This window comes from Balaenoptera acutorostrata, chromosome 3 (assembly GCF_949987535.1).
Source record: "Balaenoptera acutorostrata chromosome 3, mBalAcu1.1, whole genome shotgun sequence".
In the NCBI taxonomy this organism is placed as follows: domain Eukaryota; kingdom Metazoa; phylum Chordata; class Mammalia; order Artiodactyla; family Balaenopteridae; genus Balaenoptera; species Balaenoptera acutorostrata.
This window is the reverse complement of record NC_080066.1, coordinates 178,337,109-178,364,777: the sequence shown is the minus strand read 5'-3', so window position 1 is coordinate 178,364,777 and position 27,669 is coordinate 178,337,109. Positions and strand designations below refer to the sequence as shown.

General features: G+C 54.2%; 1 protein-coding gene across 1 annotated transcript in view; it reads right to left on the bottom strand.

Annotated features, from left to right (window-relative positions):
- EML1 (EMAP like 1) overlaps window positions 1–25,465 on the bottom strand; it is a 200,626-nt gene extending 175,161 nt beyond the window's left edge. Inside the window, exon 1 of the mRNA XM_057543478.1 lies at window positions 25,308–25,465. Within this exon, the coding sequence (XP_057399461.1) occupies window positions 25,308–25,335 (28 nt within the window). The 5' untranslated portion in view covers window positions 25,336–25,465. The remainder of the gene's footprint in view (window positions 1–25,307) is intronic.
- Window positions 25,466–27,669: the final 2,204 nt, after the last annotated feature.

Sequence of the window (27,669 nt, the reverse complement as noted above, 5' to 3'; positions counted from 1 at the left end):
TGATAGGAATTGGCTCAGCCAATCTCCTCTTATTTCTCTCTCTCTCTGTCCTGTTGTTTCTGTTTCTCCAGAGAACCCTGACTAATGCCCTGGGCTCTCCTCGCCCTGCCGTAGGCCGTCCCCACCTGGAGGAGGCATCTGAGGCCCTCAGCTGACCTGTGATGTTAGCACCATGTGAAGTGCAGCCCCGACACCCAAACCCTGCCTTCCAGGAGGGTCTCCATGGTTAGCAACCTCCTGGAGCCAAAGCCTCCCTCGGCCCGGCCCCTCCCACATGGCAGATTTGTGTGAAGGGCAGGCAGTGATGTCTCGGGCCCTCTGGTGTCCCCCACTGCCCTGAGTGGCCCCCCATGTCACTATCCATGCTCGTGTGTGTTGTGCAGCTGTGCTGAGGCCCCAAGAGGCTAAGGAATGTGAATGGTAAAAGCTAAAATCAATGGAAACATCTGTACAGCTTAGTGGAGGATCCAGAGAGAAATCCCAGGCCCGAGAGTCATGACCAGGACACCAGCTCCGCGTCCCAGGCACGCGGTGGCTGCCAGGCGCTGCTCTAAACACTTCTCAGGGGTGGCCTTGGGGCTTCCTCAGAGTGACCCAGGGAACCTCGCTGTGGGTGCGCCTGGGGGTCTGCCTCTGAGATCCTTCCTGTTGTCCATCCTTCTTTCCTTCTTATTGCTGAATCGCAGTGTGGTGCATGAATGTACTGATGGTTGATCGAGTTTATTGTGGACGAACTTGAAGCTGTCATAAAAGTGCTGCTGTGAACATTCTTGTCTTGTAGTGAATACATGTATTTATGTCTGTCTTACACACACACACACACTTACATACATGTACACACATCATGCATACATACCTAGGAATGTCATTCAGCTTTAGCAGATAATCTCAGTCTTCCAAAATGCTTCTTACAAGTTACACTCTACCAGCACCAGGCGTGAGTTCTAGTGGCTCCAAATCTTTACCAGCATTTGCATTTCCACTGGCATAATGTCTAAAACAAGCAAAGCTAATCTAGAGTGAGAAGTCCGGTAGTGTTCACCTTGGAAGGGGTGCGAGGGGTATTCAGGTGCTGTAGTGCTCTGTCTCTTGATCAGGGTGCTAGTTACATGTGTGTGTGTTCACTTTGTGAAAACTCAAGCTGTGTTCTCACAATCTGTGCACTTTTCCATATGCAATGGTCAAATTCAATTAAAAAGTTTATGAAAAAAAGTAAACTTAGAAACAATCCAGGGGCACAGGGGCCATTATTGTCCTTCTGGTTCATATGAAGATACTGAAGGTCAAGGTCACGACCTGGTGCTCGGTTCACTGTCAGAGTCAATTTACGTGAAGTCCCTTTCCTGACGCATCCCCACGTCTGTTTGGTCACTGAGTCATTTCTACCGCCACGGTGTTTCTCTAACTGGTCACCCGTTTCCGTTCGTGTTACTCCTCAGGCTGGATTTTGTCACCCTCAAATTTCATGTTAACTTTGCCCTCAATTCCAGCCCAGGTGTGATCATTTTGAATACTCATTCTGTGATCTCCCAGGCCACCTCTTGGCCCCAGGCTCGGTATCATCCACGAATTTGATAAGCGTACCTTCCATATGTCCATCCAGACACCCATACAAACGCTGAGCAACTTTCCTCTACCTGGAAAGGGGCAGCCAGGTCCCATGACACCCAGCGAGAGCCCTGGCTAGATTGCGGTGGGCTCAGCGATCCGTTCTGGTCTGTGTTTGACACCCACCACATGGCTCTGCCAGCCTGCTTCCTCCCAAATTATCCACAAGCGTGCTATCTGGCAAACAGTCCTCCACTGGACAAATACGGATTCAGCACCTCCTTTGGGAAGGCCCTGTGCAGGCGATGGTATGGGTACAGAGCTGGATTGAACTTGGCTCCTACAGAGCTGAGAGGAGAAAGGTGACTCTGGAGCCAGACAGCCAGAGCTCAAATCCTGACTCTGTCGCTTGAAAGCTGTGTGACTCTGCCCAAGTTACTCAGCCTCTCTGAGTCTCAGTTTCCTCATCTGTTAATAATAATGTCCCTAGGGGTGTGGTGAGGATTAAGTGAGTTAACAATTATAAAGCTCTTGCAAAAGAGAAAGCGCTTTACAAGCTTTGTATGGCATTACTTCTGGATCCATCTGTGATTCCTTGTTTCTTTTTTTCCCTGCTTGCCTGTGGTTCCCCCAGGGTCAAACCTTGGTCGTTTCTGTGGCCCTCGGACAGCAGAGAGCGAAACATGCACCAGAGGCACTTGGGTGAGATGCACCCGTGTTTGAAACCCATCTCTGTACTCACTGGCTGAGCAAGACGCTGTTTGCACAGCCTAAGATGAAAGCAGGGCTGCTGCACGCGGAGACCGTCAGCCCAGGGTAGGTGCTTGCTTGGTGAGGCCAAGATTAGTACCAGCAGCTGGGGAGAGAAACGTGTTTCAGGCTGCAGGAGACTATCGACGTGAAGGAGGGACGGTCGATAGATGGTCCTCCTTTAGCAACGCAACACAGGGATTAAATCAACAAAAGGCTGAAAGTCATTTCCCGTGACCAGTGACTTTTAAAATCCTGCACGGTAACGCCCAACATCAAGGACTGATTCCATGCATAATGCTCTGCCATCGTTAAAAGCGGTAACTGTGGACATGACGCACCGATGTGGGAAACTTACCACAATGTTGAGAGGAAGGAACAGGAGATACCATTTGATGGGTGGCTTGATTGGCAACCCTGCTCAGAACAGGTGGGGAGAGAAAGGAGGCCCACATGGCTGGCAATGCTGGGTTTCCAAATGAAGGCACTACAGTGGATTTTGTTTTCTTTTTCTCTGTTTAATGCAGAGGTTTTGTTTCTTATACACGTTTGGAAGTTGACTTTTTTTAAAAAAAATACATTTATTTCTGTATTTATTTTATTTTTGGCTGCGTTGGGTCTTCGTTGCTGCGCGCGGGCTTCTCTAGTTGCGCTGAGCAGGGGCTACTCTTCGTTGTGGTGTGCGGGTTTCTCATTGTGGTGGCTTCTCTTGTTGTGGAGCATGGGCTCTAGGCGCATGGGCTTCAGTAGTTGTAGCACGCAGGCTCAGTAGTTGTGGCGCACGGGCTTTGTTGCTCCACGGCATGTGGGATCTTCCGGGATCAGGGCTCAAACCCGTGTCCCCTGCATTGGCAGGTGGATTCTTAACCACTGTGCAACCAGGGAAGTCCTGGAAGTTGACTTTTTAAAAAAATGGAATGGTTTAAGCCTAGCCCTTTAGCTCCTGATCCATGAACAATCATGGTGTTTTTGAGGGCATAGCCCTGGCCCTGTTGCCCGTGAAGATGGTTGAGGCTGGGCTGGGCTGGAAGCAGTGCCTGAGTGTAGACGGGCGTCCTCCAGACCCACAGTGCCACATCCCAGCTGCTGACTAGGACAAGCCCTTCCCTCTCTGGCCGAGGCCTGGACCATGCGATATGCACCGGATTCCTGCCCAGGCTGCTGGGAGGCTGAAATGAAAGGAAGGCTGAAGTGGCCACACGTGGTGGCCATGGGTGCAGGGAAGGTGCTGGCAGTCACAGGACATTCGCTAAGAAGAGAAACCTCGCTGCCCAGGAATGCACACGAGGCCGGCAGAGGCGTAGCTGGCAAGGAACAGCCGAACTGTAGGAAAGCCACGAGGTCAGTGAGATCAGGAAGTGGGCATGTATGGCAGCAGCTGGGGAGGAGGAGCGAGGGCCCCCCAGGGAGAAGCAACCTTCAGCCAAGGAGGCCGTGCAGAGCTCACCTCGAACCCCAGCCCTGACGGCCCGTGTGCCCACCGCGTGCACCACATCACCAGTGGGAGGGCAAGGCTGGCTCCCGCAAGGCAGGGGGCCCTGCGCTGGGGGAAGCAGAGCCCCTTCCTCCCCTCCCTGCTAGAACCTGGGCCCTACCCTGACTCCTGGCCCAGTGCTCGTTGTGTGATGCTGGGGCCACCTGCACCTGAACGCGTCTGATCTGGAGGAGCATAAGCTCTTTAAACGACAGGTAAATTACACAACTGGGCGTCAGCTTCTCAGCTGCTGGGGCCTCGGTAAAGTCAAACTTCTTTCAAGATGTACGGGCCTGAAGCAAATCTCCCAGACGAGCACAGGCCTGCTCTGACCCCAGTGGCCCCTCCAGACCTGCCAGCATTGTCATTGGAGAAGCAACAGCCAAGTAAACTCCAGATTCTGTGAAAACCAAGGTGCCATGTTTTAACAGAGCTAGAGAGGCGTCCTGCAAGTTCACTGTGATGGGGAGGGAGGGAGGAAGGCAGGAATATGTGCTTTATAAGAAGTTTTTGGGAGCAAGACTTCTGACACAGGACTGAACCATTCCCAGCCCTCCTTGGCCTCCCCAGGAAGCCTCGGTTTAAAAATGCATAATTTATGCGGATGAGCCTATGCATATTCATGAGCTTGCAGCCTTCCGAGGCCAGTCGCTGTCTGTGAAAAATCCTCCCGCAGTGAATTATTGCGTGAAGGAGCTACGGAAGCCGAGGGCAGGCCTCCAGTCCTCAAAATGACTACAATCTCTAAAGCTTGCTTTGAAGAAAATGCTCCCAACGTGCCTGCCTTTGGTCAAATGAGGGGGGTTGCAGAGAATGAAGTCTCCACCGTGGGGAACCCCTGAGCCCCCAGGCTGCATAGATCAGGGTGAACCAGCAACATTTCAGGGAAACTGAGGCAGGTCTCCATTCCCCAGAGCAACCCTGCATACCTAGCAGGTGTGACTCAAGACTAAGCCTCCTAAGCCTCTGATCACAGACTAGCAAGAGCCTAAAAGGCCCTCTGGTCAGTTCTCATCCTTTCTGGGCCTCAGTCTTTCCATCTGTTGACTGGGGAGGCTAATCCCTCCTTCCATTGACTCTGAAACATACTTTTCACATTTAAGCACCTTCAAGACAGAAGTGTGCCCTGCCATCAATGCCTTGACTGGGGTCAGGGTTTGAATGGCAATGTTTCCTCTTTCTAGGCGGTCCAGAAGATAAAGTGTGTGTTACAATCAGTGCATCCTAGGCTCTGATGAAATACAGCAGTAAGCTACCATTTACTAAGCACCTATTGTATGCCAGGCACCATGCACACCACTAAGCACAGGGGCTGGCGCATAGTAGGTGCTCAATAAATGTGCATTTCCTCCCCTTCTCAATCCTAGGAAGAAAGGGCAGTCCTGCTCATGGCAATTTGCCTGGGAGAGAAGTCTGTTCACGAAACTCCTTATGTCTGCATTGTATTCAGGGAGCTTCATGGTGTTTGAAGCATTAATTAAGTGGTGCAGGTTTTTTTTTTTTTGTGGTGCAGGTTTAATTTGGATTTGGGGTGGGGTGGGAGGACTGAAAAGTTTTCCCAAACTAGTCACAACCCAATTAGAATGTTACTCATGAACCCCAAGGCGGTGATTCATTTAATATTCCAGCTGGCATTTCTTGCTTACAAGCAACTCACATGTGACTCAACTTTGATTTTGCTTATTAAACATTAACGAGCACACTTCCTCATCCCCAAAAAAGTCATTTTGGAAGCCTTGCTGCACCTGAGCTTGTGCGCCCATGACTGTATATTTGTGTGTGTGTGTGCGCGCACGCACAGGTGCGTGCACCTGCACCCTGGGGTGAGTTCATCCAGGAGTGTCCCGGGATGTATGATGTGAGGGTCTGCAGTGCTGGCTTTGTTGACACGTGACCTGTGCTGTCACAATAGGGCCCTGCACTCGGCTTAATGTTCTGCTTGAAATTCTTTTGCACCAGGCCCTGCAAATTGTGTAGCCAGCCTGGGTGTACTTGTGCATGTCTGCGCGTCTGTGTGGGCGTGAGTCCATACAGATGGGGTGCAGGAGTGTGTGAGGACATGTGTGGGGGGGGACTGAGAAAGTGGACATGAGGGGACATTGAGTGCTAGAGGGTGCCTGAGAGAGGGACCCACAGCCCACAAGGGAAGCCCCAAGATGCAGATTCCACGGGCCTGGGTGCAGCTCAGGAATGCAGGATTATCGCGAGCCCCTCCCTCAAAGTGACTACAGTTTGAGAACCACTGGCCATAGGTCTTAGGTACTGAAAATCAAGGCCATGACACAGCGGCATTCTTTAAGGGTGCGTTAGAATCTCATGCAGCTCAAAACCATCTCACCGCCCACGCTATTATCTGAGTTCAGGTTCTCAAAGGACCAGCCGCCCACCAGGAGCGCCAAGGAACCAGTGAACCTTGAGGCTGCTAGCCAGGGGAAACCCAGCCAGAGGCCTCCCTCAGCTTCCCGGGCCCTGAGCCAGGAGGTGACTCACGGCAGAGCAGGACAGAGTGGCCTTGACGGCCAGCCCTCCCAGCCCGCGTCCCTGCATCAGTGGGGCAGGGCCAGGGCTGCCACTGCTGCGGCTTCTCCGATTTATCAGCATGGGTCGTACAGTGGGCCCTGCTCCCATGTTCCCGCCCTCGCCCGTGTTCCTGGCCTGACCCTCACCCACACTGAGACCCACCCTAAATCAGAAGTGATTGGCATTGGCCAGCACCCCCGATGCCATCAGGGGATGCCACCTCCAGAAGCCCAGGGGAGGTCCTAGTTGTACCCTCCTGGGGCCTAGCTGGCACTGGCCCTCAGATTGCTGGCACCTGACCCCACCCAGAATAACTCTGTTCCCAGGCTCCGTCTCACTGAAAAGCCATTCCAGGGTCAAGGTGGTGCCCCCTCGCTGAGCACGTCACGGCTGGGTGAGGGGCTGCAGGGCAGCAGGCCGCCGCTGCCACTGGGCAATCCCTTGAGCTCTCCGAGCCTCAGTTTTCTCATCTGTGAAACAGCCCTTTCCTGTGCCGGCCCTTGGCCTGGGGCCTGGGGCCTGCCTCCGGCCTCCCTCTGGCCACACCTCCTCCCAGCAGCCCCTCTTGGCCACCAGAAGCTCATCTCGGTTCCATCCCTGCCCTGTGGGGTTCAGGAATGGAGACACTCATCAGCATCAGTGTAAATGAGACTTAGAGTTCTGAAACCTATGGTTACCAAGGAAGGGAAGGGGGCAGTGGGATGAATTGGGAGACTGGGACTGACATATATACACTACTATGTATAAAATAGATAACTAATGAGAACAGACTGTATAGCACAGGGAACTCTACTCAGTGCTCTGTGGTGACCGAAATGGGAAGGAAAGCTAAAAAGGAGTGGATATATGTATACGTATGACTGATTCACTTTGCTGTACAGCAGAAACTAACATAACATTGTAAAGCAACTATACGCCAATAAAAATTTTTAAAAAAAAGTAAATCAATATACTCCAATAAAAATTTTAAAAAATGTATTATAGGGCTTCCCTAGTGGCGCAGTGGTTGAGAATCTGCCTGCCAATGCAGGGGACACGGGTTCGAGCCCTGGTCTGGGAAGATCCCACATGCCGCGGAGCAACTAAGCCCGTGAGCCACAACTACTGAGCCTGCGCGTCTGGAGCCTGTGCTCCGCAACGGGAGAGGCCGCGACAGTGAGAGGCCCGCTCACCGCGATGAAGAGTGGCCCCCGCTCGCCACAACTGGAGAAAGCCCTCGCACAGAAACGAAGACCCAACACAGCCATAAATAAATAAATAAATAAATTTATTTAAAAATGTATTATAAAAAACTAATGTGTGTTTGAAATATAGTCACAATCTGAAAACAAAACCAAAAAAAAGACTTAGAGTTCTACAAGCTTTGGGTGGACCAGGAGGAGCTCCCTGTCTCCCAAGAGGAAATTGGCCCCAGGACGGGAAAAAGGCTGGCCCAGCACCACACTGCCAGCCTGAAGCTGTAATGGGACAGACATTTTCTGCTGCTACTCCCTCCCTGCCATTGAACGCTTTCTTCCATAGCTGCCACTGCCAAACACCTACTGTATACCAGGCACTCTGCAGGCTGGATTCTGGAGCCCCTGAAATGATCATAAGTGGTAGGCAGGGATGTCATAGATGAGGAGATGAGGGCTCAGAGAGGTTAGGCATCTTGCCCAAGGACACACAGCTTATGAGACCTGGGACTTAAGCTGGGGCCTTCACAACGACACCTCACCTCTGAGCAGCATCAGCCTAGCCCCGAGCTCCTCTGGGCCTCTAGGGTCCCCATGCCAGCCGAGGCTGTGTAGCTCCCATGGGTCCTCCCTCGGCTCCCTGACACAGCCCAGGTGGCTGGGAGCACAAGGCCAGCCCTCCTATTATTCACGCCTCTCTTTGTTTGCCAGTGGGGAGCTGGCCCAGAGGCCCCAGCTTTGCCAAGAAAGATAACATGCCAACACCTGACTCATCCTCCTCTGTGCTCCACTTCAATTTCCCCAAAGAACCCGAAGGCCTATTGTTCCTGGCCCAGTGCAGGAGGCTGGACCTCCCTCTCATGAAAGGAAGACAAGCCATCAGCAGGATTACAGGGTTAGAGTTACAGCTTTTCCTTGTGGCCACCTGTTCCCTCCTGTAACACTGCATGGGCATGAGGGGCGGGTGCCTGCCCACTGCGGGGTCTCGGGCAGGGGCGGCATCGGCTCCCACAAGCCCGGCTTCACCTGCATCGTGGAGCCCATGCAACTCTTTTCAAGGTTGGTGCTACTAGTCCCATGTTAGAGGTGAGGAAACTGAGGCTCACTCAGACCACACAGCCGGTGGATGACTTTGCCAGGGATCCCTGCCCCATGCCGGGTGGCAAGCTGACTCATTTGTCCTCAAAACAAGACTCAGAAGAAGTGAACTCGTGTATAAGCACACCCTGCCCGTCCACACCTCTACATCTAAATTGATACTTGCCTCAAGCAGAAATCGTAAAGAGAGAACAAAAATGCGAGGCCACAAAAGGGAGCCATGGAAGGTCAGCCTGCAGCCCCCCTCACCCCTTCCTCCTCTTCCTTCAGCACAGGGAGCTGGGCGGCTGATCTGGGAAAGAGTCACGGCTCCGGTCAGAGGTTCGATGGAGTCCCTGGATCAAAGGATGCCTTTGGTCTCCAGGTGTCATGGGTGCCACCATGGGGGAAGCAGGGCAGGGAGGCGGCCTTCCAGCCTAGGAGATGGGTCCCTCCCTGCCCTGGCAGACCTTGCCACGCTGGTGAGGCCACTGCCCACACAGGATTAAGATGATGTAACAGGAAGCAGCCCGGTGCTGGGACAAATTAACGTCTTCAGAATGTTGGCAGGCACTCCAGTGACACCTGGGCATGAGCAAAACGTGGCAATGTCTTGTGTCTCCCCACCCCCAGTGATGAGACACTTTAATATCACCCACTGCAGCTCCACCCATTTTACACATCAGGGAACTGAGGACCAGAGAGGAGAAGGGATTTATCCATGAACCCCCAGGGCCAAGGGGGGCGTCACATGGGGTGGATGGGGCATTGGTTGGAAAGCTCTCTGGCTTTGCATCCCAGCAGCCCTGCAGTTGAACCCTCATGCCTCCACAGACTAGCCATGTGATGACCCACACCCTCTGACCCTCGGTTTTCTTGTCCATAAAATGAGAGTGTTAATAACACCCAGCTACTAGGGTTGCAGGGAAAAGATAACAGACACTACGACTTAAAGGCTTTGCAGACAGCTCTCAACCCTAAGTCTGCGTAAGGGATGTTAGAGGAACCATGACTAGCAGCATCAGAGAAATAACAAGACAGTTTGTTGAACACCTGCTATGTGGCAGCTTCTGGACGTAAAGATGACTCAGACATAACTGCTGCCCTCAAGATGGTCAACATCTAATGAGAAGATGCACGGAGTGGAGTGACGGAGGCACACAGAGGAGGCCCTTCCCTGCCGGGGAAGGAGACGGGGGAAGGGCAGGAGGGCATCCCTGGGAAAGATAAGGCATTCCAGGAAGAGGGACCAGCTCTGGTCAGGACCAAAGGGCGAGAAACGGCGTGAAATATGTGGAGTTCCGTCTGCTTGGCTGCACGCGGATGTGAGGGGGTGGGGTGCTGGCAGGGCTGGGCAGGGAGCCCGGGGTGGCCAGCGGTGTCAGGCCACCCAGCGAGGGCCAGTGGGTGCCAGGCCAAAGGGCTCAGACTCAACTCTAACGGGGAATTCTCCCTGAAGGGCCTCACTAGCTGAAGTGCCAGGGACCCCAGGCCGCTGGGCTGAGACAAGAGGTTGCCCCGCGGAAAGGGCAGGTGGGGGGCTGGGGAGCTTCCGTGGGGGACGAGTCATCAATAGGCAGGACCCCCCAGCACGGGCTGCGCTCGCTGTGCCACCTCCCCTGCCTCCTTCTCACGGCCATCTCGAGGTGGGCCCCGAGTTACAGACGGGGAAACCAAGGGGCAGGCGCTCAGCAGGGAGTCGAAGAGGGGCCACCTCCTGCCAAAGCCCTTGCTCCTTCCTTTGACTATGCTGCCTTTCAGCTTCCTGGAGTATTTCTTCCGTTATCCACACATTTCAGGGCTTGTTTCCTAATTCAGGCTTCACTATTTTAAAAAACTTCTATTTCAAAATGTGCATTTTTAAATGCATATTTTTAAAAGGTAGCAGCTGATTCTTCTGGAGTCAGCCCCCCATGCATCCTCTCCCTCCAGCCCCATTTTCTCAGGGCCATAAATCACTTTCTTAAAGGGGGCCGGGAGACTAGCTGTGGTTCACCAGCCAAAGAGGTTTGGGCTCCGGAGGCCCAGAGGGGCAGCCGGGAGTCGCCAGGCCCTGAGGCAGGCACTGCTCCCCTGGGAAAATGCCCCAGGCCCTCGTGTCTGCTCCTCAGACCAGCGGGCCCAGAATGCTTTCTGCCGCTGCAGGCCTGAGCTCCGAGACCCTGATCTTCACCCTCTTTGGCTGCACACACAGGGCTCAGGGATGTGCTGTGCTGGGGGTGAAGGTCCAGACCAGCCAGGTCCTCAGTCCTGTGAGCCTGGAAGGTGCAGAACCGTCAACACGGGAGATATTCTTGGGGGGATGCTCTGGTTGCCAATAAGGAGAAATTTGGGGGTTTTACTTGCACTTAAAAAATTACCTGTTGTTGATCTGCAATTCACACTGAAGCAGACATGTGCATTCTACCCGGCAGCCCTGGTGTCGCTCACAGGAGTTACAGTGAGTGCCTACCCATGTGTGTGTGTCGTGGCGGAGTCCAGGGACAAGGACTTGAAATAAAAAACGCCTCTCCTGGGGGCTGTGCTGGCTGCACTGTCTCCAGGCAGAGGGCTTGGAGCTCCCAGCACGCTGGCACTGAGAGCCGGCTGATGGCATTTTAAACACCAGTCGCTTGCCCGGTCCATCAAGAGGGCCTCTAGAGCAGCTCCGTCTGGGACGCGGTGATTAACAGCTCCAGCCTGGGCTGGCAAAAGGCCTTGGCTTTGACACCTCTTATCTTCTGACGCTCAGAATCACTGGAAATTAGCATCTCCACTTCCTTCCTGCTGCTTGCTTGTAAAACCCAAGTGAGGTCTCTCCACTCCTCTGCTCTAAACCCTTCCACAGCTCCCACCTCACAGAGGGTCAAAGCCAAGGGCCCCTCTTGGACTGCAAAAAGGCCCTTCACAACCTTCCTGCCCCCTCCTCTCTGGGCTCATCTCTTCCCACACCCCTATTCACTCTGCCCAAACTGACCTCACTGGTGTTTTTTGAAGAGATCAGGCACCTCCACCTCAGGGCCTTTGCCCCCGCTGTTTCTTCTGCTGGGAACTCCCCTCCCTCAGCCATTCCCAGGGCTCACCGTTCAACTGTCACCCTCTTCGAAAGACCTTCCCGGGCTCTCTCCAAAGCGCTGCTCTCTCTCTTCCCTGATTCACTGCCCTCCATCCTTTTCACCCTCATCACCATTGTACATCCTTTGGCTATTTATTTTGTTCATTGTCTGTACACTGAAGTGTCAACCCTGTGAGGTCAGGGACCACACACTCTTTACAGCTGATCAACAAATGTTTGTTGACTGACTGATTGACCAAATGCTGCTGCTGCCTCTGCTTCTGTGCCAGGTCACCCAGGACCTTCCATGCAGCAGGCCTCGCTTCAAGGACTCGCTTTGTAATAGGAAGACCCGTGTGTGAGGCTGTCTTCAGCACCCTGGAGGCTCAGCTCCTCCTGGGCCCTGGATGGCTGTGCTTTCGTGTGCCTCTGAGCCAGTCGTGCTGCCCTCTGATCTGGAAGACTCTTCCCTCCCTCGTCACCTCCCAATTGCCCCTCAAGACCCAACTCAGGGTCACCTCCTCCAGGAAGCCTTCCCTGTCTATCCCTCATAATTTGAGTCACAGCACACGGGTTACTGGGCTCTCATTGTCCTTCTTCTCAGTTGTCTCCCTTCCCAGCTGTGACAGAGAGCCCTCTGTGTCCCCAGGACCCTGCGGTGGCCCGACCGACAACAGGTGCTCAGGGCATGATTGGCAGCTAAGTAAACAATGGCTTGCATAGTTTCTTTTTATTTGCTTTTACGATTCTCCTTCATAGATCCTGGTGCTTCACTGGAAGATCTTTAGAGGCACTGGCTCCAGTCTGGTTCATTTCACAGGCAGGGAGACTGAGACCTGGAAGATGAAAGGCGTGGGAACTAATTCCTTTCCAGCATGTTCTCTGAGCCCAGCACCAGTGTCTGAGCAGGGTGACTCCTCCCCTGGCCACCCCCAGCTGCTGTGGGACTCTCCGTGGCCATTCCTTGGGGGGCGGAGGTCACAGCTTGCACCGAGGCCATGGCTTACTGGGATGCTCAGCCCAGACCGAGTCCTTCTGGAGAGAATAGACTTGGATTTTTCATAGAAAGATGAAAAGGGTTTCTAAGCCCCCAAACTTCCCTTTCCACAGCAAGAGAAAAGCCTAAAGAGCACAGAGAGGGTAGGGCAGGGAGAGGAGGGGCCCAGGAGGGAGGGAGAAGGGCAGGGGCCACAGGTAAGGCGGGTGCTTGCTGGCTCTCCCTTGGGGCAAAGCCACCTAGAGACATCTGAGACCCTTGGGCCATTTCCTTTGGTCCCCAGCAAGAGCCCCGGGAAACTATAAGCTTCTCTGAAGAATCCTGTACTTGTGCCTGCAGTGGGCTGAAGGGTGGTCCCCAAAGCTATCAGGCCCTAATCCCTGGACCCTTTGAATGTTACCATATGTGGAAAAAGGGTCTTTGCAGGTGTGATTAAATTAAGGATGTCAAGATGGGGAGATTATCCTGGATTATCCAGGTGGGCCTAAATGCCACCACAATCGTACTTATAAGAGGGAAGCAGACAGAGATTTGACATACAGAGGAGGAGAGGGCAGTGTGGCCTTGGAGCCAGAGATGGGAGTGATGTAACCACAAGTCCAGGATGCCCAGAACCACCAGAAGCTGGGAGAGGCCAGGGACAGAGTCTCCTCCAGTGGGAGCCGAGCCATGCTGACCCCACAGGAAATTAATACAGCGCCTCAGCCAAACTGTGCAGGAGCTGGGGGAGTCGGGGAGGAGGGGAGAAGAAAGCGGGACCCTTGGGGTTGAAGCCACCTGACTCACTGGGGCTGGGGTGCAAAAGCTGGGCCTCCTTGTCTCAGACTCCACGGTGCAGTCTGTACCCCAGAGCTTCCGCACGCAGGGCCAGGCTACTGCAAGGTCCTGGGTGACCCGGCAGAGAAGCAGAGGCGGCAGCAACATTTGGTCATTAATCATTCAACAAACATTTACTGATCAGCTGCAGACGAGGAAGGCGTGGTCCCTGCCCGCACTGGAGTGTACAGACAATGAACAAAAGAAAGCTAGACGTGTTTCTCTCCAAAGTCTTCCCATGGAGTTGACAGTTTTATTAAACCACTATTTATTTTATTAAACTATTATTTAAAAAAAAAAAGGGGGCTTCCCTGGTGGCGCAGTGGTTGAGAGTCTGCCTGCTAATGCAGGGGACACGGGTTCGAGCCCTGGTCTGGGAGGATCCCACATGCCGCGGAGCAGCTAGGCCCGTGAGCCACAATTACTGAGCCTGCGTGTCTGGAGCCTGTGCTCTGCAACAAGAGAGGCCGCGATAGTGAGAGGCCCGCGCACAGCGATGAAGAGTGGCCCCCGCTTGCCACAACTAGAGAAAGCCCTCGCACAGAAACGAAGACCCAACATAGCCATAAATTAAAAATAAATAAATAAATAAATATATAAAAATTAAAAGAAAAAAAAAAGGAAAGCATTAAAAAAAAAAAAAAAAAAAGAAGGCCAGATGTCACCTGAAACCCTACACTTTTTCCCTCCCTCCTCTCCTAAAGCCTCTCCTAATAAGCCACGTGCATAGGATAGAAGCTCTGCTCTAATAGAATCCCCCCCCACTTCTGCCCTTGACCGCGTGTGCTATTTCATTCACACTTAGCAGCCGTCCTATAAGGTATCATCAGCCTCGTTTTGCACATGAGGAGACAAAGGCCCAGGGAGATTATATGACTTGCAAAGACCACACAGCACCAGGTGCAGAGCTGGCATGCCAGGGCCAGCCTGTCTGATTCCCCGTCCCTGCTTCCCACCTGTGTCCCGCGTGACTGTGGACATAGTGGCAGGATGAGGAAAGAACCTGGGACTCCTGCTGGCTGCAGCATCCACACCCAGCCCCAGGGCCTGGAGCCCTCTTAGGATATGACCCGCCCTTCCCAGGTTATAGACTCAATTGAGCATTCCAGGGCCATCAGGGTGGGCTCCAGAATAGAACATAATTGTTCCCTCGGGGGCAGCCTAATGAGCTCGCCGTCCAGCAGTGGATTTGTTTTCCACCCGCTGACTGTGTTCTCTCACCTCCCGCCTGGCTCCTGGCTCAGGTTTCTGCTACACAATCGGCCTGACCATTGGCACCTCCGCCAGGTCCCAGGCTCTTGCCCAACCTCATGGGAGGATGCTCCCGGCCTAGTTCCAGAGCTCTCTTTTGACAGACGCAAGGGTACAAATCCAGGAAGGGCAATGTCATCCCCCTTGGGAGCAGCCACGGGGAGGAGGCCAAATAACTCATGATAAGAAAACCCACAGGTGCCCCCCCCCACCAGAAACCCAGATGACAGGCCGGGCTTGTCTTCACTGCGCATGTGGTTTGGACACCTGCCTCATCTGCATTTCACCAGGCTGCATAGACACAGCCCAGTCACTTGGACTGCCCAGCCGAGCAGAGCTTCAAAGCTGGGGAAGAAGTCAGCCAGGGCTGGGCCACTGCCAGTCAGCACCTTCTCTGATGATGTTTGTCCCTTTCTTTGGAACTTGCAGAAGCCTCCAGATTTCCAGCTTTCTCCATGTTCCTCCTTCACACCAGCCCTCAGAGGAGAGGCTCTGACCCCAGCCTGCAGCTTCAAGCAGCAAATGTTTGCTGGCAGCCTCTCTGCACCAAGACCCTAGAATTATCTCACTGAATCCTCACCACAGCCTGTGAGGCAGCTGCTGCTGTCATTATTCCCATTTTACAGATGAGGAAACTGAGGCATAAGGTCTCAGAGCCGAGAGGTGATGGCCAACAAGCACATGAAAAGATGCTCAACACCGTTAGTCACTAGGGGAAAGCAAATAAAAACCACAGTGAGACACCACTTCACACCCACTGGGATGGCTAGAATCAAAAAGATCGTAACAAGTGCTGGTGAGGATGCGGGGAAATCAAGACCCTCACACACTGCTGGTGGGAATGTAAAGTGGTGCAGCCTCTGTGGAAAACAGTCCGACCGCTTTTCAAAAAGGTAAACATGGATCCAGGAATTCCACTTCTAGGTGTATAACAACCCAAGAGAGATGAAAACCTATGTTCACACAGAAACTTGTGCACTAGCATTCACAGTGGCATTACTCATAAGAGCTAGAAAGTAGACACAAGCTAAATGTTCATCACTTGATGAATGGATAAATAAAATGTGATCTAGATCCGTACAATGGAAGACTACTTATCCACAAAAGGAACGAAGCACTGATACATACCCAAACACGAACAAACCTAAAAATGTTATGCTGAGTGAAAGCAGCTGATCACAAAAGGCCACGTATTGTATGATTCCACTTACATGAAATGTCCAGAACAGGCAAACCTATAGAACCAGAAAGTAGAGTACTGGTTGCCAGGGGCTGGGGGTTGACTGCTAATGGGTTAGGGGTTTCTTTGGTGGGGGGTGTTAAAAATGTTCTAAAATTGATTTTGGTGATGGTTGCATAACTCACTTTCAATGGGTAAGTTGTATGGTATGTAAATTACATCTCAATAAGGCAGTTACCAAAAAATTAAAAAAGTGATGGCCCAGGACTCTCCACAGAGCCTGCAGCCCTGAAGGTCACTGGCTATAGCCTCCTGCCGCCCTGTGGGACTCAGAGGGGCCTGAGCACAACTCCCCTGACCGGCTGACCCCCCGGCTGATCCCACAGCTTCAGGGCAGGCTTGGGAACCTGGGACCCCCGCATGCTCTGAGCTAAGGCCACCCCCTAGACCCCACAGGACCAGGGAGACCCCAGCTGTGGCCTGTCCTCCTGCCAGATGCGCCTGCGTGGATGCTGATTGGAGTGGGGCTCCTCCCAGGAATTGCGTGGATGCTGATTGGAGTGGGGCTCCTCCCAGGAATTGCGTGGATGCTGATTGGAGTGGGGCTCCTCCCAGGAATTGCGTGGATGCTGATTGGAGTGGGGCTCCTCCCAGGAATTGCGTGGATGCTGATTGGAGTGGGGCTCCTCCCAGGAATTGCGTGGATGCTGATTGGAGTGGGGCTCCTCCCAGGAATTGCGTGGATGCTGATTGGAGTGGGGCTCCTCCCAGGAATTGCGTGGATGCTGATTGGAGTGGGGCTCCTCCCAGGAATTGGACGGTCTCACGATGGCACAGCTGCCGGTCCTGGTGGCACCTATTTATTTATAGCACCTTTGCCTCCTGGGTTGGGTTCATGGCTGAGGCTCCTCCTCTCTCAACAAGTTTCAAGATGGAAAGAAAAGGGAAGGCATTCCATGCGGGCTGAGAGATGGAGTTTTTGCAGGGCCTCCCCGTGTCCACCTCTGACAGCGCTGAGGGCTGGATTTCCTCCTGGTCACGCCCCCAGATGTCAGGAAGGAGTACCTGCTGGGGCGGGCTCCCAAGATCCAGGCTGGAACTCAGTGGTAATTCATCACCCACAAGTGCCCAGGCCTGTGAGACGGGGACAGTGTCCCTCACAGAGCTGTGACGGCACGGGGTAGCAAACGCAGATGGGAGGGAGCTGCCCAGAGCAGGCCACGCAGCCGCCGCTCAGTGAACCGGAGCTCGTGGCCGTCGGTGCTTCTCTCTCTGGGAGGAACTGGGGAGGCCTGGGGTGGGACCTGCCCGACGGGTAGAGCCACAGCCCAGGCTCTGTTCCAGCCTCAGCCACACTTCTTGGGTGTGAAGGTGCCAGGAGCACCCACCAGCAGCAGTTCAGGGATGGACTTTAGCCCCGGGCTGCATGGAGGGGCCCCACCGTCACAGGCGCGGCTGAGCCCACTGTGGTCCTGGGGCAGAGCCGGGGGCCAGCGCTTGGCTGACAGGCACTGAGCAAGCAGAGAACTGCTCCAGAGAGATGCTGGGCCTTTGGAGGCCCCTCCGGAGTCCTAAGATTCTGCTACAGGAAAGAGAACTGATTATCTTATGTAACATTCCTGAGCCCAGATTCTGATGGAAACCTCTTCAGAAAGGGCAAAGAACTTGCTGGAGGTCACTGAGTACTTTCATGTCAGGACTGAGCTCAGGGCCAAGTGTCCAGGCTTCAACCCCGGTGCTCCTGCTGGCATACCCCTGCCTTCCAAAGGAATTCAGAGCGAATCTCATCTGCTTGTCTTGGCTCTCATAAAAGCCCTCTCCCAAGCCTGCTCCCTGATCCACTGGCCTTCTTTGGGAAGGACTGAATCTCTCCCGGCCCTCCTCGGGCTGCAAGGCTGCTTGGTGCAAAAGAGGAGACCCAGGTTGGGACCAGCACACCTGCCTCCTGGTCCCACCTCCCCCACTGTGTGCTCTGGGGTAAGTCACTCAATGTCTCTAAACCTCAGTTTGCCCATCTGTAAAATGGAAAAACAGTGTTTACCACATAGGGTTACAGTATAAGGAGAGTTATGCTGAATTAGGTATGCGAAAGGACCTAGGCAAAGGGGAGACAACATTTATTTAGTGCCTACTGTATACAGTCTCACTTAGTGCTCTCGTAACTTAAGTCTATTAACACGGTGGAGGAGGAAACTGACGTGGGTTGGTGAAGGTAAGTCTGCAGGAGGAGACCCAGCTCTCCCCTCACACTGCAGGGTCCAGCAGGACATGTGCACAGAGGACGAGCTGACAACAAACACACTGAATCAGGGTGTCCACTCGGACTGCCAGCTCATCCCTCCAGCGAGAAGCGGCAGGAGGGGTGTTTTCGGCACCAGTGCTTTGACGTGTTTTTCCACCCAAAATAAATGAGGCGGGATTCCTAGAAATGTGTTTAAACCTGGTAGAGAGTTCTTTAAACAGTTTGACTTAGATGTTGAAATACGGGGCCCAGAGCTGCAGGAACATCTGTGCCCCAACACGAAGCCCAACAACCCCAAATTCCGGTTTTAAGTCTTGCAATTTGGGTGACATCATCGACTCTTGGGGCAGGGCTCGGAGACCACCTCCAGTCCCTGCAAACATTATTTTTAAACCAGGTCTGATCTCGTTATACAAAACAACGTGTGTCGTCCATTGCCACAGCCCTCTGTTAGGCTGTGCATTTTTATTTAAATTCGTTTAGTTATATACTATTAAAAGTCAGGTAGGAAAGCCTGTAACAAAACTGATGCTGCAGCATTTATTTGGTGATGTCGTACAATCGAGGAAACAGTGTCTTTATGAGAAGAATGAGGTACAGACTCACAGTTTTTATTTTCCAATATATTTGCATAACCATTTCCTTCTAAACTCACGTCCTATTTTTTTAATCTGTTGATCTCGGTGATTAAACTGGCTCATGAACTATTCATCCCAGCTCCCTCCTTTGTGCCTTAGCAAATAATAAATCAAGACAGCTTTTTGGCAATAAGCAGCAAACTTTTCTCTTGCTTATGTTTTCCTCGCTGGTGTTGTGACCACATCTTTCAGAAATTAATTTTTGGGCTTTTCAACGCAGGTTCAAATCTGTGGGAGAGAACACGTTTTGGGAAATCTTGCCCCTGGTTTTGGGATTTGCATATCAGGACTCATGATTTACATTTCAGAGGCTTGCTGACCACAGCACATACAATATGCTCCAAACATTTCATAATTAAAATGGATTACTTTTTAAAGAGTCAATTGGGAAAAAAAGTTAATGGGGGGCAGATATTACTAATCTGTTCCCTAATGGGAACCTGTACCCTGCCCTCATGCCATTAGGTGCGGCTATAGGACTTGTTTTAGCTGATGAAATGCTGGTAGTGATGATACTAATCACTTCTGGGAAGAAGCATTTAATTGCCGGTGTGATGTCTCCGCCCATCCCTTCACCTGCCTCATGAGAGGGGGAGCTCGGTCCCTATGGAGGCATCACACCCACTGAGTCACCATGTAGGCGACCTGCCCTGGAGAGTTACCCAGACCTGCAACAGACTTTGCATGAGCGAGGAATACACCTCTGTTGCTTTAAGCCACTGAGATTTATTTTTTTCACAGCATACCGAGCCCGTCCTGAGTAATAGTACAAACCAAAAGGGGCTGTTTTGATCAATGCAAAAACTGGAAATCAATAAATATGGATGATAACAGATACCTTTGGCCCATCTCAGCCACCAGTTTCTGTATTTTATTTTGCCTGCATAGTTTCAAGAAAAAAGCTGATAAATGGTTGCAGATACCAACAGCTTTGTGTCATTTTAAAAATATAATTTAAAATATTTAAAATGTATCCCGCTATCTCAAGAAAGGTCAGTTAGAATGGACCCAATACTTTAAAAGAACAGAAGTGGGGGGGGTGGAATTCCCTGGCGGTCCAGTGGTTAGGGCTCAGCACTTCCACTGCAGGGGGCATGGGTTCCATCCCTGGTTGGGGAACAAAGATCCAGCATGCTGTGTGGCGTGGCCAAGAAAAAACAAAAACAAAACAAAAAACAGAAGAGGGTAACTTTTATTTCCTGGTTGAATTCCTAACAGCTTCTAAGCTGTATTTCTTGTCCTAAGTGTAAAAGCCCCCGAGGGTGCTTCAGACGCTGGAGCTGGGACTGGAGCTGCATAGATTTCTTCATTTGCTGCTCAGAGGTTCACGGGTAGAGCCGGGGTCCCTGAGCCCTGCCTGATGTCTGAACACAGGACACATGTGCAGAGCTGTGTGCTCACCTGTAGGATTCTACCGGGGTGGATGCAAATTAAAAAAACCCCTCTGGGACCAGAAAGGGAAGGAGGCTTGTTCTGGGTCACACAGCAACGAGCCCCCAACACATCTCCCAACACCCGGTGTCCTGTGAGCGGTACAGGGGTGTCCAGGTTGGCACCAGTCGAGCTGTTTCTGAGCAAGAGAAGCAGATGGTGGGGTGAGGGGGGCCCTCCAGGAGTGCAGGGTCCCTGGGGCTGCAGATTCCGGGGAAGGGTCCCTGGAGGAGGTAGGGCCCCACCAGCCTGGAGGACGGGCCGGCTCTGAGCGGGAGGAGCGAAGGGGTGAAGCCCGCGCACAGGTGCCGAGGGGCCTGTGTTAGGGAATCAAGTCCCGGCTCATCACTCTCTAGCCGGTGACCCTGAGCCAATCTCTCTTTCTCTTGGGCCTCAGTTTCCCCCTCCATACATGGGGATCCACGGGTAGGGAGTGTGGACTTGGAGTGTGGCGTGAGCTGTGACGCGTGGGAACCGAGAGGGGCGGAAACGGGGCGCTGTCTGGAGGGTCCCGAGCCGCCCCTGATCCCAGCCTCCTGTGCCAGGTCTGACGCTCCTCAGGTTAAGCCCTTCTTGCCGTCACTAGCACAGGTACCTGGACCACCTATGGCCACAGTTTTAAGGTTCATTCCTGAGGACCACTGGCTGCCACCCATACCTCCCCCGGCCCGTGGTTCAATGGAGTCTGAAGGCGACATCTCATCTAACCCCCATGACACCCCCGAGGCCTTGGTGTCAGCCGCACTTACAGATGCGCCGGCGGAGGTTGAGAGAGGAGGAAGACCCGCCTGTGTCCCTGGTCGGGGACAGGTCTGCCTGACCTGGGAAGTCATTCTCTGTCACCTCCAACGCGCTGTGACCAACCCCTGGGGCTTTGCCAGGTCACCCCCCTGCACCCCGAGTCCCTGACAGATGAGTCGTCTGTCCTCTGGACCGTCCTGGCAGGGGGGCAGCATCGGGCCTCGGCCTCCCCGGCCCCTGCAGCTGCCAGGTCCTCCCGTTCTCCCCCCACCCCGCAGTGGGCCTCGCCCTCTCTGCTCAGGACCATTTCGCCAGCCTCCTCCTGGGCCTCCTGGCCCCCAAAGTCTCTCTCCCGACCTTTCAGCCCCCCCACGTGGACGTGATCCAGGCACCTCCCTGGCTCGAGGCCTCCCCGGCTCGAGGCTTCCCCGGCTCCCAGCCAAGAGGTGACAATGGAACCCAGTTGCTGCCTGGGGTCGGGGACAGCCCTCTCCGCCAGGAAGTGAGCCACGTAGAGAGATGCTGAGACCCAGGGGCCAAGCCTGCCTCTCCTGGGAGAAGACGCTTCCTCTCCAAGAGTGGGGCCTAAATAATTAATAATTATTAAATAAATAATAATTAAAGCGTTTTGCTTTTATCTCCTCACGGAGATGCTCGCCCCAGACCCAGGCCCAGAGGTCGGTCAGTAACCGTAAAGGAGAGCAGGACCCAGTCCACAACTCGGACGGAGGTGGAGGCTATTCTGCACCCTGGCAGGGGGCCCACCTCGAGGTCTGGGGGCAGGAGGCTGGGGCAGGTTGTCTCTGGGCTCTGGGATGCCAGGAGCTGAGTGAGAAAGGGGTGGACCACCCCGATGTCAGCCCCCAGCCCCCCTCCCCCCAGAAAAACCACTTACAACTGTACAAACAATGTGACTGCAGTCCCCGAGGTTGGGGGTGTGGAGCGGGCAGTGGTGCTGGTAGAAGAAGGTTTTACAGGAGGAGAAAGGAGGTCACTCTGCTGGCTGAGCCCTCACTCAGGTTAGGGGTGTCCATCCTCACCACACCCTCAGGGAAGGGCAAATGTCCACCTGTCACTGAGCCCCAGAGAGGTTAAGTGACTTGCCTAAGACCACAGAGCCAGGGAATGGCAGAGCGGGGATTCAAACCCCAGGCTCTGATGGACCTGCATTCAGGTGCTCTGCTGAGAATACAACGGCCTATTCCTTGGTGCTTGGAATCATGAAATTGCTTTGCTGGAAACTTTCCCAAACATGGGAGGAACTGACAGCACAGAGGCTGGATTCTCTTCCTGTGGAGTTCTGCCAAGAGGTCAAAGTCACCACAAGGCCAAAGGCAGGAAAAGACAGTCAACAGACCCAGGATATAAGGAGCCCCTCTACCCAGGCATGTGCCAGCACTTACAGGTGCTGTGTAAGTCTCAGGGCCAGTGAGGGACGTGGCAAGGCCCCACTTTACAGATGAGGAAGCCGAGCCTCAGTGAGGAAGTGAGCTGTCCAGCCCTCCACCTTGCTAAGGGGCAGAGCCAGGTCTGGAAGCCAGGCGACTGTAAGGGAAGCACCTTCACTGGACATGGTTACAGGCTGGCAGTTCTCGGTGCAGGCGAGTTCCTGCTATAAATATGATGCTGACTCCTGGTAACCTTAGCCTCCAGGCTCCCCTGCCCAGGCACAGGGCCATAAATCCCAGAGCGGACTACCTGCCACTGCGCTCCGTGCTGTGGAATTTTCCTGACACTCTAACAAGGTTCCACCTTTTTTTTTTAACAGGCTCCAAATTACTGGAAATAATTGGAGCCTGTAACATTGGAGAAATGTTGAGCTAGCTGTCTCCAAATGAGAAGGGCCATTGCTCACAGGCCATTGCTCACAAGAGAAATGTTGAGCTAGCTGTCTCCAAAATGAGAAGGGTCATTGCTCACAGGAGAGCCAGAAATACCTGCAAGATGGCCAGCTTCCCCATCCCCCAGGTAAGGAGGGTAGGACTTCCTGGAAGGGGCATCTGATCTGGGTTCTGCACAAACAGGGTCCGGGAAGCTGGGTTCAAAGCCCAGCTCTACTATTGACCAGATGGGTGAACTTGCACAAGTCTGTCTGCCTCTCTGTGTTTCAGTTTCCTTAGTTATACAGTGGAGTTCATGCCACCCCGCCTCCAGGGATTAAACGGTGTGTCCACAATGGCCAGGACACAGCAGACAGTTTGGTCCCTTCATTTTCCTTTTTGGGTCGCAGCTCATTTACTGGTTGAATACTAAAAACAACAGCTATGACTGCTAACAACAAGCCTGGCATTATGTTCAGTGTGTTACATGCTTTTGGTCACTTAATCCTCCCTGGAACTTGAAGAGCTAATGTCTATTATTGTCCCCATTTAACGGATGAGGAAACTGAGGCACAGCACCCTTGAGTAATCTGCCCAAGGTCACACAGGTCATGGGCAGAGAGCTGAGAAATTTCCCGCTGTCTACACGGACACAGAGATTGAATACTGAGAATAGGTGGAAATATTTCACAGCAGCCTCCTGGGCCCAATCACTGCTGCACAGTAGGAATCCAATAAAGACTTGAATTTCAGACAACAGACACTAGGAGCGCTCCCCCCTCACCATAAACAAACATACATCCCTGCACACAGGCTCTGTCTTTACTCCTGCCAACCAGGTGTGATCCCAAGCCCAGCACATCAGAGACCAAAGACCATCACACGGTATTTTGTAGGCGGGAAGCCAGGCACCAACCTCACCCAGAGAAGCCCACCCAGCCAGGATGGGCAGAGCAAGAATGCTGCCCACCAGCTTCCGACCCAGCTGACCTCCTCCCAGACCCGACAGAGAAGGCTGTCTCCTCCCAGCCTCCAGCCACACACAGACACACACACACACACACACACACACACTCGGTACCCATTCCATCGCCCGAAGGGCTAATATTGTCCTGGGCTTCCTGAAATACCCATCCCCACAGCAGGGTGGTTTTACAAGCTGCTAAAAGCAGGGCTGTGTCCCTGGTGGAGGGAGAGAGCTATTCCGGGTTTGCGTCAGGTGTGGGCAGAGCCAGCCAGAAAGGGCCTGTCTGCACTCCCCCCACCATGCTGGCTCAGCGGACAGTTCCTGGCAGCCACAGCCCAGAAGAGGGCGAGGTCAGGCCAGTTTTGTCGGTGTCCCCCTCCCCAAAACACATACACACACCCTCTGTTCCACATCTGACTCAGCCAGGCCCAGGCGCTGGAACTGTCCATCCGACACCATGCAGAGTGGGCACACACCGCTGTTGCCCACAAGGCACCCTGAGGCCCTCCGGGACAGCCTGACCGGCCCGAGATTCCCCACGGCGACATTTGATGGAGAAGGAATCCGTGGCCTACAGGCACGCAGCGGCTTAGGCGCCGAGACTTGGCTGGAGGGGACCGGGCAGGGATGCACAGGCCCATGGGCTTCTGTGCACCGGCCCGGGACCCCCACTTGCTGTTTCCACGAAGACACTGCTAAGCGCTCACTACACACCTGCAGACGCTTTCATGCATCATCACATTCAATATTCACGACCCCCTGTGGGTTACGTACTGTTACAACTGCCTCCTTTCTCACCTGGGGACACTGAGGCTCAGAGCAGTCAAGCCACTTGCCCAAGGTCACCCAACTTGGAAGTGAAGGAACTGGAACTTGAACCTGGGCAGGCTGTCTCCAGAGTCCCCAGTACATGCCCTGGATTAAACTGTCTCCAGCCCCCGCCCCACCCGAGGCAGGTTCAGGGTGACGTCCACGTCAGAGCTTGTCTCCAGCTGGACGGAGCCAGGGGCCGTCACCCAGGGAGTCCCCGCCATAGCCCCTCGCCCCGGGCAGAGCAGAGGACATGTGGGCAGACTCCAGTGTCAGACCACCCCTCCGCCTGCCTGTGTCCCTGGCCATTTCCAGCCTAGAGGATTTGGGGGCCCATGGGGGGCCTGCTTTGTGCTGTCAGACCAGAAGCTCAGAACTTCCTGGAGGTCTCAGACCTCCGGGGAGTCTGATGGATGCTGTGGGTTCCCCCTTCCCCCTGATGACAGGTAAACGTTCACGCACGCTCGTTTGCACATGATTCCAGAGGCCGGCACCCTGAGCCCACCCAGGGTCCAGCCGCAGCCAGGGCCCCTGCTGCACTTGGTGGGTCGCTCCGGACGCCCCGCTGAAAGCCGGGAGGGTCTGCAGCAGAAACAGCTTCCTGCTCTACCCCCGTCAGGAAGCCGGGCGGGGGTGGGGGGGCGTGTGAGGCACAGTGAGCTTTGAAAGTCACTCGCCCCCCTCCAGGAGCCAGCCCCCCCAGGCATCAGGCCCAGAGGAAGGGGGTCCAGCCCCACAGCTGCCTGCAGACTGCGGGGGGCCCAGCACCCTCGGTGACCAGTGGCCTTGGCTCTGCAACCAGAGCAGCAGTGGGTAAATATAGCGCTGCCACTCACCGGCCGAGGGGCCCTCGCCGTCCGACATGGTGCAGGAGATGGGCGGGCAGCCCGCCACGGCCCGCGGGGACGCTCAGGGCCCTCGGCGGCTGTCACCCACCTGGTGGGACTTGCTGCTGCCGGCCCCACTCAGCGTCCAGTCCCCAGGCAGTGTCCTGCCCCGGCAGCCCTGGCTACCCCCCCCCCCCCCATGCTGGGTCAGGCAGATAAGAACGCGCTCCAGGGCCAGGAGCCGGCGGGATTGGTGGATAAATCTGGGCACTGCCCTCCCCTGCCCGGGCCTCTCCGGCAGCCTCAGAATGTTGCCCAAGAAACCACTGCACCCCTGGGTGCTTGGTCGGGCTGCGAGACCCCCGCCCCAGCCTGGGACCCCAGAATGCCTGCAAGCTCTCTCCCTGGGACTGGTCCCACCCACGCAGTGAGAGGCACTTAGGGGCATTAGAGAAGGAAGACAATGAGTGACGCCACCCTGGAGCGTGTGCCTGGTGCCGGGGTCGTGCTGAGAGCTGCCACACTTGCCCCTGCTCTCAGGTCCCTGGGGCGGCCTCCCCTATCTTCTCCATGTCACAGAAGGGGTTAAGTGACCTACCCAAAGCCGGTTGGGGTGTGAACGGAGCTGGGCTCTGGAGCCCGGCTGTCTGTCTCCAAGGCGACTATAAGGTGTGTCCCTCGCCTTTGTTTGGCAGATGGGAGCCGTCCACACTCAGGGGCACCTCCGCCTCCTGGGTTCTAACTGCTCCATGTGTGCTGGGGGGGCGGGGAATGGAGATGGACCCCCCCAAGGGCAGCCATGTGACCCTGTGTCTGGCACAGAGTGGGTGGTCAGGAAATATCAGTTGAGAGAACACACCTCAGCAAGCACTTAGTATGCACTTGCTGTGTGCTTGCCTAAGAGCCAAACCAGTCCCGCTCCTGAGTCCCCACAGGGACCCAGGCCAGAGACCAGGGCAGTGAGGCAAGTGGCGGGCTCTGGGCTGAGTTCGGTGCCAGTGACTCCAACCCCACCCCACCCCCCGCCCAGGCTCGAGGTCTACCTTGTTCTGCATGCAGAGCACAGAAGGAGTACGGTGACTTAAAGAGAAGGCTGGTATCAACCCCAGTCAGAGAAATACTGGAGAGCTTCCTGGAAGAGTTGGCATTTGAGTTACATCTTTGAGGAATAAGAAAGTTTTTTCAGGGGAAGAAAGGACACTCTAGGAAGAGAGACCAGCAGGTGCAAAGGTAAGAAGTGGGAAAGCTCAACTGGAGAGTGACAAGGGACCCTGGCAGGGGCTGGAGATAGTAGTGACCCCAAGGAGAGACGAAGGTTGATGCTTGTGAAAGGGGAGGCATACAGGGCTGGGGAAGCCAGGGAAGGATTCCTGGAGGAGGGGGCAGATGCTGGTGGCGAAGGGTCCACGAGCCTCAGAAAAATGAGAGGGGGGTGGAATGGTATTCCAAGGCATCTAGCAGCTCTTCCATTGGCAATGAGACCTTTCCTAGCCCAGAGACCTGGGGAGTAGAGGCAGGAGAGGCTCCCTTCCAGAGACGGGGTCGGGGGAGGGCTGTAGAGTCACACCAGCTGTCAGAGAGAACAGCAAAGGAATTCAATCCATGTGAGATGGTTCCAGGCCTCTTGGCCTTTGACTGTGGTGTTCCCTTGGTCAGGAATTCCCCGTCCTCCTCCCCAGTCTCCTCCTCTGGGAAGCCTTTTCTGACTGTCCCTAAAGGCAGGTCAGAGGACCCTGCACTCTTCTCTGCAAATTCTGACCTCACTGTGGTCAGTGCCTGGTCCTGGCTGTGTCTACCTCTTGGTTGGCTCTTGCTGTTATGAACAGTAATGAGCTCACTGTCACTGGAGGTATGTAAGCAGGGCTGGACAGCCACTGGGTGAGGACACAGTGGAGAGTTCAAGCATCAGGTGGAATTAGATTAAATGGCTTTGGAGTCCCTGTAGAGTGACTTGTCCTGGTTTCCCTGGACATTTCCCTGTTTTAGCCCTGAAAGTCCTCATGCATCCTGGGAACCCTCAGTCTCAGGCAAACAAGGACTGCTGGTCATCCTGGGTCCCTCCTAACTGAGATTTTTATTTTAAGTGAGAAAAAGACAAAGAAAGACTGGATCTGTCTCTGGACCCCTAAACCCCCAGCCCCTCCACCCCAGAAATCCTCCCCCTCCTTCTGCACCACCTAGATGTGATTCCAGGACTGGGATTCTAGGCGTGAGTGGAAACCTAGCTGCCCTGTGCCTTGGCAGGGCGCGCAGGAAAGAAAGGAGGCAGGTCAGCAAGGAGAGAAGCAGATCTTCTGGGCGCCCCCTACCTGCAGAGTGGGAAGGAGTCTCTCCCGCTGGGTCTGGAGGACTAACGAGATAACGCAGCAGC